This window comes from Schistocerca piceifrons, chromosome 6 (assembly GCF_021461385.2).
Source record: "Schistocerca piceifrons isolate TAMUIC-IGC-003096 chromosome 6, iqSchPice1.1, whole genome shotgun sequence".
Lineage (NCBI taxonomy): Eukaryota > Metazoa > Arthropoda > Insecta > Orthoptera > Acrididae > Schistocerca > Schistocerca piceifrons.
Window position 1 is genome coordinate 65095784 of NC_060143.1, and position 20211 is coordinate 65115994.

Here is a 20211-nt window from a genome sequence, read left to right on the forward strand (position 1 = left end):
AAAGTCACTTAGTCTTGTACAAAAAGGTGTGCATTATTCAGGAACACACATTTTCAATAACTTGCCAGCAGCCATAAAAAGCTTAACAACCAATGAAATTCAGTTTAAGAGAAGCCTAAAGGATTTATTGGTGGCCAACTCCTTCTACTCCATTGATGAATTTCTTAGTAAAACCAACTGATTTGTATATAAGTACAACATAACTTCTGCACAATTTCAGTGCAGTAATGTGTTCACTGAAAATTTGTGTGTGTGTGTGTGTGTGTGTAAGTATAATCTAACTTCTGCACCATTTCAGTGCAGTAATGTGTTCATTGTAAATAAGTATTACAGTAGTTGTATTACATGTTTATTACCTTATAAATAAATAAAAAAACGTTTTTTATTTTAAATTCAGTGCATTAGTATTTGTAAAATGACTCTTAGTGTTCATTAAAAATGACGATCATTCCACTTGGGACCTGTGGAATGGTACATTACTTTATTTGTTTTAGTTGTAAATATTTGTCATGTATTGTTGTTTTTCTGACATGTTCCACATCCAGGAGGACCTCCTCACTACGGATCAATTGGAATGAAAGTAAATGTAATCTAATCTAATCTAATAAATGAAAAAGAAATGCATCTGGTGAAAAATGTTCTAGTTGCAGTAGGCTTATGATGAGAAAAAAATTATGTTTATATGTAATGGTTGCTGTGTTGGATGACCATGCTAAGAAACATATCTTGGTTTAATGGAAAAAGCACTCGCACTCCAAAATTTTTCCATTGAATAGATAGATTGTTCCTTCCTGTCATAAGCATCCTTGCCGACCTTATGCAGCATTTCATCTGTTTGTTTAGGAATATGACTGTTATTCTGTTTAAACTGACCAAATACACATTAAGTACCTGTACCATAAAGTATGAAAGGCTTTGAATTTTTGATTGTGAACTACTGCGAAGAGACAGTGTGTAATGATTGCACAGGAGTGATAAAGGTTTATGTCTCTGTCACTTAAGTTAACTTGCTAAGATTGATTAAAATGGGATAGGTTGAAGTATTTATTAAAGTAAAAAAAGTAATTTTAACTCCTTTCAACTTTATTGCAGCCCAGTAATCTCTTTACAGTCACATGTGGAGCTTTGCAGTTATTCACTTTTCTACACTATAATGAATTTAAGATCTACCAACAATGAACTGTCACTTTCTTGAAGAAGAGCTCAACAATAGGAATTAATCTGCAAATTTGCAACACAACTCATATTCTGCTTGAATATTTTTAAGCTGATTTTCTCAAGATGTGCATTGAATATTGAAAAATTAAATGCAGATAACAGATTTTGTTTATATCAAAGTATTTACTACACTATACTAAAGACTTTATACTCTTGAAATGTTATTACAAGATAAAAAGAGTACTAATATTAATGATAAAGATAATTTTCCAACAGTAACATTTATAACAATGACAATATAATTCTGAGAGTTTCTTCTCAGACTGGAATCAGATGTGGATACTGTAATACTAGAAGACACTGACTCAGACTATCAGCCAAGAATAAAGTTGGAAATATTACTTTGGATGTGTTTAGAGAACACTATGCTGCACTACAGAGCTACTATGCAAGTGCATCTGAAACAAGTGCTTAGACCAGAAGTATGTAAGGATGGTGGTAACAGATACATAAGCATAAAATATGTTTCAAAAATAGTTTCTAATACTCTGACTCTAATTTATCTGTGTAACATCACAATACCTTATATTGTTAAACTTCTCGAGATCCATTTTTATACAATGTACAGAAGAACATTTCATATACACAACTGGCCAATACTTTCTCTTATAATGGCACAGTGCATAAATTTTATACATCAGACTATTTACATTTTTACAGCCTTGTAATGTTATTGACAAATATTACACATTCCAAAATTATTAAAAATAGTCTGTTTACACAATATTACAGCTTACAATGTTATAACTGAAACAGTAAAAAAACTTAAGTGACTATGTAACTGTCAGTCACATCATTATACAGGAAACAATCAAGAGAGGAACATTCTACTTGACACAGCTCCATACACATACACCAGTGTCAAAATAACAACACATATTTTTGCCTGAAATTTTAAAAAAATTGTTGGAATAAACCAGAAAGCAAATAATTATGGAAGGAGAAAAGTAAAGAATTTAATAACAAGGCCTACTTAGGGTAGGCATTTTGGCACGATGAATTCACAAGGAAGACATATGTTGAAGTATTAATTTATTAGTATAAAAATAAACCATTTAGAGAATACTTTAGCAGTGATATAGCTGGTTTTCTCATTTTCAAATGGAAAATAAAGTCATGTTAAAGTATTTACACAGTAATGGAAATAAAAATTATTTTACAAGAGAAAATTCCTTCTACTATTCTTGGCACTGCTCTTTCCGACATTTAGATGCTATAATGTTGCCTCCATGCTTTATTACACTGGGAATTCTTAAGACCTCTCAAATATTTCCAGTGTAAATACCTCCAATATGAAGAATATACTAAAAAGACATGAATAAAAATAATTTTATTTTACAACAAGCATAGTGAATCCTATTAACATGGAAGTTGTCTACATCATACTGTAAAAAACTTATTGATGACACACACATTCTGGCCGCAGCTACAGCAGCCTTCGTAGGTGTACAACATAATGTAGTACTGTATACAGACAACTTTCATGTTAGCTGACTGTAGCCAGAGAAGCCTATGCAGTTATACAATAAAATCTTTTCAAACATGACTCAATTGAATGACTGATAAGTTTTTGATGAGGGTTAAAAATTTGACCTCTCTTAAGTAAGGGTGTGTCTGATATGATTAAAAATTTACTATGAATAATATTGCACTTTTAACTGGTTTAAAATAATATCTTTCATTGTGCATTCAAAATACATATTGCAAAAATATAAGTGACACTTTACATAGAAATTAGCATCACTGTCTATAGGACATGCTAGATTAGAACATAATGAAAGCTGATGGAAGAAACTGTTTTCCTACTCAAGATAATGATTTTGCTTTAGTTTCCTTCTTAAATATTTATTGTATTTGTAGCATTTCCTTGTCTTTCTCTTATTCCCACAATTGTCTAATAAACTGCATTACACACCCCTAGAATTAATGGATTGTTAAAATAAGTCTTGATAAGGCAGCAACAGATTGTTTCTGATTCACATCCACATTATGCTTACAACACACATTTTCTTTATATTTTAGTAACGAACTGCATAATCAGTTTTATTGAATATGGAACTATGATACCCATTAAACAGAAACATGGACCACATATTTGATAACCGCTAATTATGTCTCACTTTTGGAATGAAAATTTATGATGAAAGCAACAAACACATTGTACCAGGGTCAAAAGCAAGCTATCAGTCACTAAGGAGGCATACTAGGGGTGGGCAATTTAGGAAAATGAGATAGGAAAACAGTTTTCTTGGAAACACATAACATACCTCCTAAGCTGCCAAATAATTATTGTTACTGTACTTGTTGCTCGTGAGTGAGCGCAAAAGATAATATTCAGGCCTACAACCAATCTTGTCCACTGCATGCTTAAGAGACATCAAGTTGTTACCATGTCTCAGATACACAAATTATAAGCAGGAAATCACAACACAAGGATATGGCATCTGAATTTTTCTTTCGGTCTCCAACACTTCTAACACCTACAACATAAAATATTTCTCTTACCCCTCAAACAATCCATTATGTACATCAAACTCTGCTTCCTCATAGGTTCAGTCTCATGTTTCATAATATAAAGTATATCACAACAATGTTCACAAATATTAACAAAACAACCTTTTTTCACACCCACAACAGTCAGTTATGTCTCAGTCCACTGCAGGCAATTGCACATAGAGTACAAGAACCAGTTTTTATCACAGTCCTATAGTTTTCGGGAACTAACACATTTCCACATATAACAGAGGAATGCTCGCATCATGGGTTTGTTGTAACAAAATCAGTTTTTCTTCTGTCCAGCACACGCATGTATAGCCCTCAAGCACCAAACTGCTTATCATCTGCTTATTTCATTACTTGGGAAATGTCACGTTTGAAGTACTGCTGCAGTTTGGTCCACAATTTAAAAGGTATAAAATAAAACCCATTCCTGCACTCAAGCCAGAAAGACACATGAAAATGTAGATGGTCTTGTGATATATAGATAGGTGAAAGTATTAGTGAGGGAATTTGCTACTGGCACTGATAACACTTCTGTTTCTTGCATATGTATTACCTCCACTAGTAAATACTATTCATAAAACCACAGTTAATAATCATCACTCACAGTACAGAGTAAATTAAAGTGTTTTTTGTATAGGAATTCCTCTTTGCCTGTAGTAAATTTCCACAGAGTAACTTATCCAGTTGGTTCCTCTATTTCAAATTGAATACCTATGCACCTGTGGAAATTCATGTAACTGTCTTGTGGTACTCACTGTTACCAGCATAGTTGAATTGTCTCACCCCAGATGACTCCATTATGTGCTTATCTATTCTGAATCCAGTGTTGTTTCCAGTAGTATCAGGTAATGTATCAGTGAACAGTACAGTAATATTTGCATGTCTTCTCGAATTTCTGAGTGTATGAAATGGTCAGTGGTGCAATAATTATATAGTATCCCCTCATCTTTCACAGTATTTAGAAGAGTTCATGCAAAGAAAAATCACATACTCTATGTTTTCATTAACTGTTCTTGCACATCGTGTAGAGTTCAAACCTGTAAGTGAGGAGGCTGATGACCACAGTTTAATGGCCTCTTGAAACCCTTTTACCTTATTTTACTAAAAGGACATTCCACATTACATTCATCTGCCCTTCTTTGTAAGTGTTCTTGACTGTAATAAGTCACAAAGCAAATTAGAGCAACAAACTGAATGAATTACTCTCTAACAAGTCAGAAAAGCATTCATTGCCTCAAAACAGCAGACCATCACAGTCACTTTCGAAGCAGAGATTGGATTCATGCTATAGAATGTCAAATCTTTTGCCACATGTGCTGCAACTTCATTTAGGACTGAAGAATCTATACCTCGTTTCCGAAGAGGAGTGTGATGAAGGAGGAACATTGCTTGTATGTGATGTCTGAATGGTGCTGGCAAGTATCTCTTGAGGTTAAAGTAGCACTTTGAAGTTGTTAATTCCAACGATAACATGGAGCAATTCTAAGATGCAGGAACTAATGAGGACTCATCTAGAGATAAAATGGACAGGACCTATTGACTCACTTGCAGGCTTCAGTAGTTGGTTCCAGAGACTGATAGTCCAGAAGCAACAAGCAAGAGAGATTACAGCCCACTTGGAGCTTATTGGAGCAGTTCCTACACTACTTTATTACCAACTAGCTGGTCTGGACAGAGCTATCTGCTGGGCCTAATGGGACTAGGTAGGAAGGACACACTCTTGGTACAGACACAGCTCACTGGAGAGAATGCTGTACTGGCCCCAAAGTAATTAACTGTAGTGTATACAGTGCCAATCCATATAGACATAGCTTGAGATGATAGATAACTATGACGATGCCACAGGAGCCACGAATACAGTCTTATCTTCAGCACATGGCCAGTTATCCCAGGATGCACAGGTCATGCACCTGAAATTAGCTCCAGAGGCTGCCGTGCTGGTCCACTTCAATTTAGCAACAGATGGCGGAGAACTGGTTCAGCTTGACACATCTGGACATGACGCAGTGCAGGAACAATCTGAGAAGATGCAGTGTGTGGAGGCTGCCTCATGAGCTGTCAACCTGGCCCAGTCTTTAGCAAGTGGCGTCTGGTTCCAGTATGCTGTGCCAGTCTTAACACAGATGATGCAGTGCCATTCCAGGTGGATTTAGCTGGAGAGGATGCGGTGCTGGTCCAGTTGAAGCTAGCTGGAGAGGATGCAGTGTGCTGAGGCTGCCCCGCGTGCTGTCAGCTCAGCCCAGTCTTCGAGGCGTGGTGCACAGACCAGTGCCAGTTCGCCCAGTTTCCGCCGGGCCATGACGACAAATTCGCCAACACCACGGCGCGCGCCACAGTGTGCTGGCATCTGCACTGTCACCTCAGACTCATCGGAGCTATCCATGTCGACACTATTGTCTACTGTCGAATGGCGCAGCCGCTTTGTCAGCTTGACGTGCAGCCGCGAGACCTCTGCTTCCTCATCCAGCTCCACACCCTTGATGATGCCACGTGCCACTGAAACAGAAAAGTCTTGTCAAGCAATTGCCAACTGTATTTTGATCCAGAGCAAAGGATGTCGAGGCAGTGATGAGTTGGGTTATGGCATGGCAAATGTGACGTGGAGTTCGAATACTTGGTGTAAAAGGAAGACCACACTTATGGATGCACTCCTGATCATTCCTAAGCTAGGTTTATAGATTAGCAGATGGTTTGATGGAGGGGGGAGGAGGAGGGCGGGCGTGGTACATATGGCTTCAAAGATCTGATGTAGAAAACGTCCATTTGATAAGATACAGAGTTCTTACAAAGTTGGAGGTAAGAAATGTAAATTTACAGTGAAGGCTTTATTGGCTCATTCTGAGGGTTGAAAAATTAAGTCCATGAAGCCTTCACAATAGCTTACACATGTTATTCGGAATAAATGTGTTTGGTGCTGGATAAGCTGATGAATCAGTTCTCTCAAAGGCAGTTCTTTGAGTACTTACAAAATATACTCGTTGGCAGGTAACTGGCAATACTTTGACAGGCTATGGAGGAAGTAGAGAGAACAGAAGGGAGAACTATAGGTCAGACTCCAGAGGTATTATGAACTGTTGGGAACTTCTAAGGTGTCTTCAGTTGAAACTGATGATTTTGCACATTTTGTTGATCAATTTTATATTTTTGTATTGTCTACAATTTTTATTTGGTACTGATATCCTTGTGTGGTTGGTTTTCCATGTGGATATGAATTTAGTGCAATTCCACCTCATTCAGCAATGGCACATGTAATCTAAATTTGGAGATATATTCTAATTTGGAGAAATTTGCTTATTTAGCAGGTTACCTGATGTGACAGACGAGATCAGGAATGCCCGAGCTATGGCACCTCATTTATGGTGAGCTGCTATAGTGGTTAACTCTGCAACCATGCTTCAGTATCGGTACCAGTGCCAGTAGTAATGACCCATTCTTGCCATAGTCTAGTTTTGGGATGGGTTAAATTAGTGGTTGGCTTACATCAGGGTTAGATTTCATTTTGTTGTTATTTTTGCTCATTCTATGTCACATTTCCATGTTTTACAAAGAAGGACTGGAAGTGCAACATATGACCTGTTTCAGCCTGCAGATGGTGGGACAATACATGGTGAAAAAAATAAATTAAATATGAGTTGTCAACATTAATATTCCACTGTTGATACTGTTCTTCACACAGAAGGAACACAAATTTGAAAGGAAAGTAAGGCATATTTATTAGCCAATACGCAGAGGGTGAGAGCAGAGAAAATATCACAACAAGGCAACAGGTGAAGGGAAGGTGTGAGTTGCAAGCAAACTACAGAAGGCACACCATATAGTATGCTGCACTAAATAAAGTATCAGATAATGTAATGGAGAAGATGTGAGAATGTACACTGCCAGTTTGATAAGATAAATGATTAAAACCAACATGATTATGAAGGAAATGAAACAGAAATTGTTTCATAAATATTAATTAATAAAACATGTAGTACAGTAGAAAACTTTGTTTTGGGCAGCTAAAAGCAGACATATTTCGAGAAATGCCTAACACAGTGCTGTAGAGTATTTCTTATTTATAACGACCGGTTTTGGACCTTCATCCAGGTAGCTATATCAAGTATAATAAAGAAAAACAATGCAAAATGACAAATAGCAGGAGTGCGCACAAGTAACTAATCGTTTTTGTGTTGCAAAATAAAAGTTTCACATGTCGTACATAAGTCCACTAAAAGAGTAACTTCCTGAGTACAGTCCACATATAGTGGGCATCCCACAAAACGAAATTTTCGAAAATGAAACACCGTGGCCCATTCAATGGCAGAGAAATAACTGGATACTACGATTTTATGTGTGACCAAAACGTGTTGAAGATATGTGACCACAGAGAATACATACCAAATATATAAATATGGAAGTACTTATTTCTATGTGTTAGTTGGCAAAGTTACATCTGTGTGTTTTCTCTGGTCATGTATCTGTCACACTTGTTTTGGTCGCACCTGGAATCTTAACTTTTTGGTCCCCTCCCCAAATCAATCAACCTAGAATCTTTAGCGTCCAGTTATTCCTCTACGATTATTCGATTTTTCGAAAATTTTGTTCTGTGTGATGTACACTATACTGCACAGTACTGTACTCAAGAAGTTCCTGTTTTTGTGGAATTACATATGAAATGTTAAGCTTTTATTGTATTCTTTCGTAAATAACTCAAAATGGTTGGTTAGTTCATGTTGTTTTGCTATTCATTGTTTCTACATCGTGTTTTAAAAAATGGCAAAAATGGTTCAAATGGCTCTGAGCACTATGGGACTTAACATCTGAGGTCATCAGTCCCCTAGAACTTAGAACTAATGAAAGCTAACTAACCTAAGGACATCACACACATCCATGCCCGAGGCAGGATTCGAACCTGCGACCATTGCGATCGCGCGGCTCCAGACTGAAGCGCCTAGAACCATTCGGCCGCTCGGCCACACCAGCCGGCTATCGTGTTTTATTTTATGACTATACAGTTACCTGGATGAGGGTTGAGCACCAAAATCGGTTGTAATAAGTAAGGAATACGATGTATTTCTCGAAACGTGGTACAGTAGCTAACAACACAGAGGAAACTGTACAAACATTCCATGACTTCATCAAATGTCGATATAGTTCAAGATAAAAATAAAGCACAATATAAGTAACACTAAAAGTAATGGCATTCTGATAGCAAAATATTTTGCATTTTTTATTTGTTAAATGTAACAATCTCTGCGTACCAAAAAATATTATCACTTCTTTCCTACACTAGTCTCATGTCAAAGTAAAGGGACACCATATAATTGTGGATCCAACATTGACCTATCACAAGACGATGACGTAAGACGATAAAAACCGGTTCGTGATCCAATGAACAATATTTTTCAGAACAGTGGGTAAATGTTTCATTTTTAATAATCTTCACTGTAGGTCCTTGCAGGTGTTCAGTTTGTTGTAACAACGACTGGTTCGCAATTGTGTCATTATGGCTCCAGGACCACATTTTCTCGGTAGCAATAATAATGAGAACGAGAGATTCTACATTTAAACTTACCACTGAAAGAAATCTGATGTACATGCACACATTTGGCAAGAAGTCCACGATGTTTCTGTCAGAATGATTAATACAGGGTGATCCACGGGGAATACTACATTTTCAGTTGGCCACCTGGTAAGATGTAAATGTGCTCGCGCGCCATCTACTGCATCTAATCGGTGCAACACAGTGTGCCATTCAGTTCTGTACATAACGTCTGCCAATGCAATTTAGTATTTGGGTGGCGGAGGATTTCTGTCTTGGGCAAAGTGTTGTGGCTGTCTAACGCGCAGTGTGTCAAAGTAGAAACCGCAACTTCCGTGTCGCAGAAAGAATGACAATTTTCAGGCAGACAAAATAATGTCTCGAGGCGTGAATAGTGGCCGGCGTGAATCAGAAGGAACCTGAAATTACAGTTAGAACGCCGGAAAATAGCCAACAGAGCCCACAGCAACCTGTCCATCGCCATTCCAGAATGTAACAAACAAAATTTCAAGTTTCGTCGACAAGTGGCTCAACAGGTACAGCCGGGAGATCAAGTGAGAAGGTGCAATTTCCGCACAAGATTCCTGAATACTAGACGCAGTTATAACAAATATTGTGATGTCTGATGGGGCAAACTTCCCTCCGAATGAGTTTGTCAATAAACAAAACTTCCCACGCTACTCCAACACAAACACGCAGATCATTCATGAAAAGGCCCTTGGTAACCCAAAGTTTTTTTTTTTTTCTCCCACAGCAGCCGTCCAGTGAGCGTCACTTCACAGTGGTGCGTGGCGAAGGTTAATGATGCCTTTATTCTATAGGTGCAGGAACATCCCGTTTGCACGCATATGGTTTCAATAAGACGGGGCTCAAGTCCATACGGCTACACTGAGACAGCACTTTCCACATCGAAGAGTCTCTCGATTCGGTGACATCTCATGGACGGCACGATCACCTGATCTTTCAAGCCCTATTTTTTTTTTTTTTTTTCTTGTAGGGTCATCTCAAATACAAAGTCTTTTCATGGCGTCTACCGAACACCGGCGAGTGGAAAGGTGCAATCCGGGAAAAAACAGAGGCCACGCCTCAATAAATGTTTCAGAACGTAATGAGGAGCTTTCAAGAACGTCTTCAACAAACCATCGCCCATGATGGAAGTCATTTGTGTGATGTACTTTTTAATAGATAAACTTATATCTCGATTTTCTTTAATGGCAAAGTGTGTAGGTCTGTCATCAGTACGTTATATTGGTGTAAATGTACGCTAAAGTTCATAATAACCTAATTAAAATGTACTACAGTACTTCCTGTGGGCCAACCTCCACTCCAGGGGATGACTGTAAGGACGGCTTGCAATTTGAAAGACCAGATGAATACCTCACAGCGAAAACATCCACTCACGGACTGGCAGAAAGGTCTACAATTCTGCATCTTAAAAAAAACTCGTATGCCATTCTTCAAAAGACAAATTGTGGCCAGTCAACAGTCTGACGACTATTGCATATCTTCGAGTTAACGTTTTCAAACCTACTTATAACTTTTTCGGAAACTGATCGGTTGCTAACAGACAGAGCTCGATAACCACATCCCAGAGTAAAGTATGTATCTGCCTCTTGTGACTCTAAGTACAGCTGAAACATATTTATGCAACTGCACTGTTACACTATGGAAACTCCTGGCTGTGACAACTTACCAAAGTCGCTGGTGCAGAACGCAGTAGTCATCTCGTCTGGGGTACAGGGCCGGCACTCTGGAAAAACAAAAACAAAAGATGTAATAACAGCCTGTGTTAGCCTACTAAGTGAAGGGCTTATTTCAATAGTGGTACGAGTCCATTTTTGTTCATTCTGAGATACAGAATCCTAAAGTTAAATGAGCGCAGTTGAGATCCCAGAAATATTCATGTATATTTCTGGTATCTCAACTGCAGATTTTTCAGCGCTCATTTAACTTTAGGACTCTGTATCTCAGAACGAACAAAAATGGACTTGTACCACTACTGAAATAAGCCATTCAAATGTAAAGCAATATAAGAATGACGGAAGGTACACCAAAAAATCGAGCATGTAATGGGAGTCCGCAGAAACTGGTCGATTTGTCAGAAGAAAGGAAACTTGAAGTACATTATCTGATCAAAGGTATCCAGACACCTGTTCGTGGACATTAACACGGGTGTGATCACCAATCCTCTTTATGCCAACCTGAACTCTACTGGGGACTTTTCAGTTAGGTTTCAGACTGTCTCTGGAGGAATGGCAGCCCATTCTTTCTCAAGAGCCGAAACCAGAAAAGGTAGGGCGTTGGACGCTAAGGTCTGGAGCGAAGTCAACGTTCTGACTCTTCCCAAATGTCTTCCATTGGGTTAAGGTCGAAACTCTGACAAGCCAAACCATTCCAGGGAAGTTACTGTTGACAAACCATTCCTTCACAGATGCTGCTTCATGACAGGATGCATTGTCATGCTGATACAATCAAGCATCGTCTCAGAACAGTCCCTCTACCGTACTCAGTAAAATTTTAATATCCTTCCGCATTTAGCGTTTCCTGAAGTGGACTAAGGAGTCCACCCCCTACACACGAAAAACATCGCCATAGCGTACACAACCTCTTCCACACTCCACGTAATGGGAGGTATCGTAGTCCAGGCATTTGCCAAACCCAATCCATTCCATCGGATTGCCGCAGGGTGTAGCGTGGTTCATCACTCCAAATCATTTGCTTCGAGTCATCTACTGTCCAGTGGCGTCGCTCTTTACCTCACCTCAAGCACTGGTTATAGAAATGTGTGGTTTAGGAGAATCTTCTCGACCATTGTATCCCATCCGTCTCCAACTCCCTACGCATGATCATTGTGGTAGCACTTTGGAACTCAAGCACGATTCCTCTGGCTGATTTCATGCCATTTCCTTCAACCACCCCCGCAATGCCCGACGGTCAGTGCCGATCAACACAGAAAGTCTACCTGGTGTTGACTTAGCTGCTCCTTTTCTCTCCCCTTTCCACTTCACAATCACATCACCAACAATCAACTAGGACAGCTTTAGAAACGTTGAAATGTCTACTTTTGGGAAGCTAGTTTTACATTTCTGAACATTTAAGCAAGTTGCCAATATTTTAACTACTTGGAAATCTCATCAAAATCGGACTGAATACTTGTGCAGTTTCTGTCAGACAGTACTTCGTTATAGGTAACAGTATCGTCCGTGAAAAGTCCGAGGTTACAATTAATACTTTCTGCAAGGTCGTTAACATCCAGCACGAACAGCTAGGGTTCTAACACACTTTCCTGGGGTACACCCGAAGTTACTTCTGCACCTGTCTCTGATTCTCCATCCGAGATAACTTACTGCCTATGAGTGTAGCGGACACTGAGCTCTTTACAGTTGAACCGGAAAGTTTCCTTTCGAGGGTAATTCCGTTTTCGACTGGATACCCGAGCACGACTCGCCTACACAGACCAACTTCCGCCGCTTCTACAGGAATGTACTCTCCACAGGAGAGAGGGATATTCATTGAGGGCTAGAGACACGGGCGGCACGTCGTATTGCGGGGACACAGAGCTGCTAGCCGGTGTGTTTGGGTACACGGCATGGGCGGCGGCGGCAGCAGGCGTCCTGTCCTGGGTAAACAGTTTACGCAGAGCGCGCTGAGTGAACGCCGTGGGAAGCGAGGCTGACTCGGGCACAGCCGTACCTACCGTATGTATGCCTGTTTGCCGCCTGTGCACCAAGTCGCGTTTTTGCCCTCGCCACAGCCACGGGCGTCTGCACTGCTGCCAGGGCCACGCAGCCGCTAGCACAGGCTTCGGGCGCGGAGCACAGCAGATTAAGCGCGAGAATCGCCTACGTGTCTGCGGACCAACAAAATGCTGTTAATCCCGACTGATGCAGCCATTGCCACGATGGATCGAAATGAACTTTCTTCCCCCTGTAACGGTTACACCTGCCTAATATCGAATAGGCACCCTGCGATGCACGCAGAAGTGCCGCAACACGACGTGGCATGGACTCGACTAATGTCTGAAGTAGTGCTGGAGGGAACTGACACCATGAATTCTCCAGGGCTGTCCATAAATCCGAGAGCAGGACGAGGAGGTGCAGATTTCTTATGCAGAGCACGTTGCAAGGTATCCCAGATACACTCGCCGGCCGAAGTGGCCGTGCGGTTAAAGGCGCTGCAGTCTGGAACCGCAAGACCGCTACGGTCGCAGGTTCGAATCCTGCCTCGGGCATGGATGTTTGTGATGTCCTTAGGTTAGTTAGGTTTAACTAGTTCTAAGTTCTAGGGGACTAATGACCTCAGCAGTTGAGTCTCATAGTGCTCAGAGCCATTAGCCAGATACACTCAATAATGTTCATGTCTGGGGAGTTTGGTGGCCAGCGGAAGTGTTTAAACCCAGAATAGTGTTTCTGGAGCCACTCCGTAGCAATTCTGGACGTTTGTGGAGTCTCATTGTCCTGCTGGGTTTGCCCAAGCCCGCTGGAATGCACAATGGACATGAATGGATGCAGGTGATCGAACAGGATGCTTAGCCGGCCGGAGTGGCCGTGCGGTTCTGGGCGATACAGTCTGGAACCGAGCGACCGCTACTGTCGCAGGTTCGAATCCTGCCTCGGGCATGGATTTGTGTGATGTTCTTAGGTTAGTTAGGGTTAGTTAGGTTTAATTAGTTCTAAGTTCTAGGCGACTGATGACCTCAGAAGTTAAGTCGCATAGTGCTCAGAGTCATTTTGAACAGGATGCTTAAGTACGTGTCACCTGTCAGAGTGGTCTCTACAACGTATCAGGGGTCCCATATCACTCCAACTGCACACGCCCCATACCATTATAGAGCCTCCATCAGCTTGAACAGTCCTCTGCTGACATGCAGCGTCCATTGATTCATGACGTTGTCTCCATAGCCGTACAAATCCATCTGCTCGATACAATATGAAACGAGACTCGTCCAACCAGACATGTTTCCAATCAACAACAGTCCAATGTCAGTGCTGACGGGCCAAGGCTTTGTGTCGTGCAGTCATCAAGGGAACACGAGTGAGCCTTCGGCTCCGAAAACACATACCGATGATGTTTCGTCGAATGGTTCGCACACTGACACTCGTTGATAGCCCAGCATTGAAATCTTCAGCAATTTGTGGAAGTGTTGCACTTCTGTCACTTTCTCTCTTCAGTCGTCGTTGGTCCCGTTCTTGCAGGATGTTTTTCCGGCCGCTGCGATGTCTGAGATTTGATGTTTCACCTGATTCCTGATATTTGCGGTATACTCGTGAAGCAGTTGTACGGTAAAATCCCCCACTTCATCGCTACCTCTGAGATGCTGTGTCCCATCGCTCGTGCGCCGACCGTAACACCACGTTCAAACTCGCTTGAATCTTGGTAACATGGCACTGTGGCAGCAGTAACCGGTCTAACAACTGCGCCAGACACTTGTCTTATTCAGGCGTTGCCGAACGCAGCGCCGTATTCTGCCTCTTTACATGTCTCTGTATTTAAATACTCATGCCTATACCAGGTTCTTTGGCGTTTCATAGCATATTAGTCCAGTTTCATAGCCTATTAGTCCAGACCCGTGATGAATTTGTGAAATGATTTTTTTCTGCTAGGCTGTTTCTTGTTCTTCTTCTTCCTGCATGTATTATGCGTTTGCCTTTGATGTGCTTTCAGATGAAATTATTGGCCTTTCCACCTCTTCCTCGGTCCTCCAAACAACATTCTGCCCAATGGGTAATAATTCATCAATTTTGGTATTCTGTCGTCTTCCGTGCTTGTTCCTGTACTCCTTATTCTGTCCATGTAAGTTTTTTACTCCTGTAAGCTGACGAGTTTTGCATTTGCTATTACTCCTAAACTGTCGGTGTTGCTGCACGCCGGCCACTGTGGCCGAATGGTTCTAGGCGCTTCAGTCCGGAACCGCACTGCTGCTGCTGCGGTCGCCGATTGGAATACTGCCTCGGGCGTGAATGTGTGTGCTGTCCTTAGTTAGGTTTAAGTAGTTCTAAGTCTAGGGGACTGAGGACCTCCGATGTTAAGTCCCATAGTGCTTAGAGCAATTTGAACCTTTTTTGTTGCTGAACGCCGACTGCAGGGAGTCATACGAATGGCGTCCATGGCTGCCGGTTTTCAAATGACAAAACGTAAGTCGCGCACTCCTGTCAACGTCATACTGTCCACCCACGGCCAGAGTTCTACCTTGACGACCAGCTGCTCAATGTTACGCAGTGTTATCCCTTTTTGGGACGGTTCTTCGATGACCAGTTGACTTGGACATCTCACTTTGCCAACTTAAGTAAACATGCTCGTCATACCTTATTCTTTTACGTCTGCCTCTAGTTTTCTCTCTCGACTCGTCGCTATCTTTCCTGAGATTTTACCAACTTATCGGCGTTTGCTGGTTTCCTTGCAGTAATGAAGGACGTGGACGCACCGGTCGGATGCAAAGGGTGCGCCTCCCGTCGTATGACGTGGCCCAGAAGCCTCCATTTGCTTTCTGGGCGGGGCAACTCTCCCGTCTTCACCCCTTTACCCCTCTCCCACTTCTATTTGCTTCTGTCTCTAGGTTTTATTCATTCTCTGGTACAATCAGGTTCATCGGGGTTTGTCTTTTGTACCTTTCCTCTCTGGGGACTACTCCCGGCTTGACAGACAAAGGACTGAAGGACCGAAGACCTCTTAGTTTGCTCCCTTTACCGCAACAATCCATCCATCTTCTCTGATGTCAGCGTTCATGCTGCTGTCGGATAGTGTGCACCCAGTTACTTTTCTTAGGTATTTGATCTCCGTCATTTATAATCTTTGCTCACTTCTTTTTGTTACAGCCCACGACTCAATTCCTTATGTTAGAACCGACATCGTTTCGAAGAACCTGATTACGGTTTCCTTTCTTACATAAGTTCTGAAAGTTCTTTAAATCTTTCTAATTTATCTTCTATGTCCATTTATGTTAGGAATGCGATAGTAAATACTAAGACTCAAGGGGTTTACTCTTTTGTAATCACGCGACAGATTAATTTATATGCCACAACTGGCCAATTACAACTAGGATCAGAAGATCACCAAAACAGAGTAATGTACTTGAAGATGGACTTATAATCCGAAACCTAGGTTGTGCAATAATAATAAATTGTGAAACAAGGCTAAAAACAGTGTTCGTTTAGTTAAAACAGAACGTAATAACGTAAAAGTGGAATTACAGAGGAATTAAAGACATTAGCTGCCGACTACTTTCATGTCATTTGTGCTATAGTCAAACTGAAGTGATTAAATAAATGTTCTTTTATCACAGTAGTGAGCTCAGACGCCATATGCTCCATTGTGCTATAGCTTTACGGCCATAGATGGGCTAGCAGAAAGGATCAGACAACTTTGTAGCTGGCCTCGAAGAAGAAATCGCGCAAAAGATGATGGGGTTTATACGCCACGGAAACAAGCCCGTATGTTGGCTTCAGTAAGAATAAAGCTGAAACAAATGGCGGCTTTAGGGACGGAAGCCAGGTACAGCTTATGTCCAGTCGACACCACTAACTTGCCACTAAGGGACAGGTGTTTCATTTTTCAGTCCTCCTACGTCTTGTCCGCTAGTGCGAAACAATAGCAAGGATAACGAAACTTGTTAACATGCTCTGCATCATATATGGAAATTAGTATGATTTGTATTACGTAGCGGCTTGAAGAAGATTATCTTTTATACACTCCTGGAAATTGAAATAAGAACACCGTGAATTCATTGTCCCAGGAAGGGGAAACTTTATTGACACATTCCTGGGGTCAGATACATCACATGATCACACTGACAGAACCACAGGCACATAGACACAGGCAACAGAGCATGCACAATGTCGGCACTAGTACAGTGTATATCCACATTTCGCAGCAATGCAGGCTGCTATTCTCCCATGGAGACGATCGTAGAGATGCTGGATGTAGTCCTGTGGAACAGCTTGCCATGCCATTTCCACCTGGCACCGCAGTTGGACCAGCGTTCGTGCTGGACGTGCAGACCGCGTGAGACGACACTTCATCCAGTCCCAAACATGCTCAGTGGGGGACAGATCCGGAGATCTTGCTGGCCAGGGTAGTTGACTTACACCTTCTAGAGCACGTTGGGTGGCACGGGATACATGCGGACGTGCATTGTCCTGTTGGAACAGCAAGTTCCCTTGCCGGTCTAGGAATGGTAGAACGATGGGTTCGATGACGGTTTGGATGTACCGTGCACTATTCAGTGTCCCCTCGACGATCACCAGTGGTGTACGGCCAGTGTAGGAGATCGCTCCCCACACCATGATGCCGGGTGTTGGCCCTGTGTGCCTCGGTCGTATGCAGTCCTGATTGTGGCGCTCACCTGCACGGCGCCAAACACGCATACGACCATCATTGGCACCAAGGCAGAAGCGACTCTCATCGCTGAAGACGACACGTCTCCATTCGTCCCTCCATTCACGCCTGTCGCGACACCACTGGAGGCGGGCTGCACGATGTTGGGGCGTGAGCGGAAGACGGCCTAACGGTGTGCGGGACCGTAACCCAGCTTCATGGAGACTGTTGCGAATGGTCCTCGCCGATACCCCAGGAGCAACAGTGTCCCTAATTTGCTGGGAAGTGGCGGTGCGATCCCCTACGGCACTGCGTAGGATCCTACGGTCTTGGCGTGCATCCGTGCGTCGCTGCGGTCCGGTCCCAGGTCGACGGGCACGTGCACCTTCCGCCGACCACTGGCGACAACATCGATGTACTGTGGAGACCTCACGCCCCACGTGTTGAGCAATTCGGCGGTACGTCCACCCGGCCTCCCGCATGCCCACTATACGCCCTCGCTCAAAGTCCGTCAACTGCACATACGGTTCACGTCCACGCTGTCGCGGCATGCTACCAGTGTTAAAGACTGCGATGGAGCTCCGTATGCCACGGCAAACTGGCTGACACTGACGGCGGCGGTGCACAAATGCTGCGCAGCTAGCGCCATTCGACGGCCACCACCGCGGTTCCTGGTGTGTCCGCTGTGCCGTGCGTGTGATCATTGCTTGTACAGCCCTCTCGCAGTGTCCGGAGCAAGTATGGTGGGTCTGACACACCGGTGTCAATGTGTTCTTCTTTCCATTTCCAGGAGTGTATGAATAAAGATAGAAACTTACGGTGGGTTTAAACTTGAGTTTAGAGACGAAAAGTTTACTTTGTCGCAGTTGTAAGCTGCCAGTTCATACGCTTGGAGCACTTATCTAGGCTCACTAGTTCATTACCACACTTGCGCCGAGTCGAGTTAACACACCAACAAATTTCGTTTCAACAGGCGAAATTTCAGCTACAATTGTGCGCCTTTGTTTCCGTCGTGAGCAGGGCACTGCAGTCCCTACAGCATAAGGTGCGCTCGGATCTGGCATTGCATCATTGGCCTCCAAGGCCGCCTCGTTCATTTCCGTGTCCGGCCAGCTTTTCCAGAAGGCAGGCACTCCAATGACCTTGTTATTTGCCTCGGTCACGTCCTGTGTCGTGCAAGGTTGCCCAATAGAGGAACTACGAGCAAGTAGCCCGTATTTAGCATTGCTCCACACTCGCAGGAGGCGTTACCATCAGATGGAAGGGTGCTCCAGTTTTGCATGTTGGTCTTGCAACAGGGGACGCCCCTCCTAAGACGACTGATTGGTCTCCAAACAGGATAGAGTACATCACTACCTATGACTATCTCTTCCTTTGCAAAGATATCTGGCGGCAGCTTGTTCTTCTATCTGGTGACGCAGTTAAGAGTCTTAGAGCTCTTTCTGAATGTCAGTGGACAGACTAAAGCTTGATGATCGTGCAGTACACGACTGCTGCTCAAAAGACAGCGATGGCCATTCTGATAGTGGGTGAGCTACTCCAACAATCGGGTAGAAGTTGTCGACTGGTGTTGGCTTATTCAAACAGTCTCACTGACTACAGTGTCATCCTGCTTGGTGAGAGCAGATGCAGTCCTCACACGTGAGGCGTTCCCAGCAGCTAACAGACACAAATGAAGAGCAGAAGTTCCCAGCTCGTGAGAACTAACTCCTCAGATGGCGGCTGTGGGCTTTCTCAAAACATCGTTCTCTCACAGTGCTCCAGTATGGTTTTACGACAATGTTCTGTGATGAGTAACACTTGGATGTACAAATGCTGGAAGATGCTGAAGTGGTCCGTCTAGTCATGTGAGGTCCAGTTCGCGCCCGACTTCTCTATTCCGTATGTGAAATGCGCACATCTGGGTCTTATTGGGATTTGACTTTAGATGAATGACCACATACTGAGGGCCTGGCGTATATAAACATGGAGTCAGTTTTTCCTTCTATCTTAGGCGGCCACTGTAGCATCATAAACGTAGATGAAATGCCTGAAGCGTTCTGTAATGGCGCGGTTGGTTTAAAGATTAAAAAGCACTATACCAAGCATGCTGCCTTGAGGTGAGCCTTTCTTTAATGTGTGTCATCTGCTCTTCTTATCCTCGACAGAGACCTGAAGTCTTCTATACTGCAGGAGAGTCGCTATGAGGAATGCTAATCGCTAATCACTAGCAAGATGGTAAATTTTCTTCAGCAACTTCTAGTGGTTAACAGTGTCGTAGGCAGGTGTTAAATAGACAAAGGCAACTCCAGTCATTTAACCCTGTTCGAAACCATGCTCACAGAGATGGCTGGTGTTCAGTATCCGACTGCAGCACGATTTTCCAGACTGAAAACCAGCTTGCTGAGAGATGAGCTTTCCTTCGATTATGATGTAATGCCTGATCTCAAAGTGTGTGAAGTTTTGTTTGTGGTGTCACCGCCAGACACCACACTTGCTAGGTGGTAGCCTTTAAATCGGCCGCGGTCCGTTAGTATACGTCGGACCCGCGTGTCGCCACTATCCGTGATTGCAGACCGAGCGCCGCCACACGGCAGGTCTAGTCTAGAGAGACTCCCTAGCACTCGCCCCAGTTGTACAGCCGACTTTGCTAGCGATGGTTCACTGTCAACTTACGC

General features: G+C 42.8%; 1 protein-coding gene across 1 annotated transcript in view; it reads right to left on the bottom strand.

Moving 5' to 3' along the window:
* Positions 1-1062: 1062 nt before the first annotated feature.
* The window catches only part of LOC124803142 (meteorin-like protein), a 300495-nt gene continuing 281346 nt past the window's right edge, over positions 1063-20211 (bottom strand). The window contains exons 3-4 of the mRNA XM_047264322.1: positions 10935-10991; positions 1063-6216 (exon numbers count right to left, since the gene is read on the bottom strand). Of these exons, the coding sequence (XP_047120278.1) occupies positions 5906-6216; positions 10935-10991 (368 nt within the window). The 3' untranslated portion in view covers positions 1063-5905. The remainder of the gene's footprint in view (positions 6217-10934; positions 10992-20211) is intronic.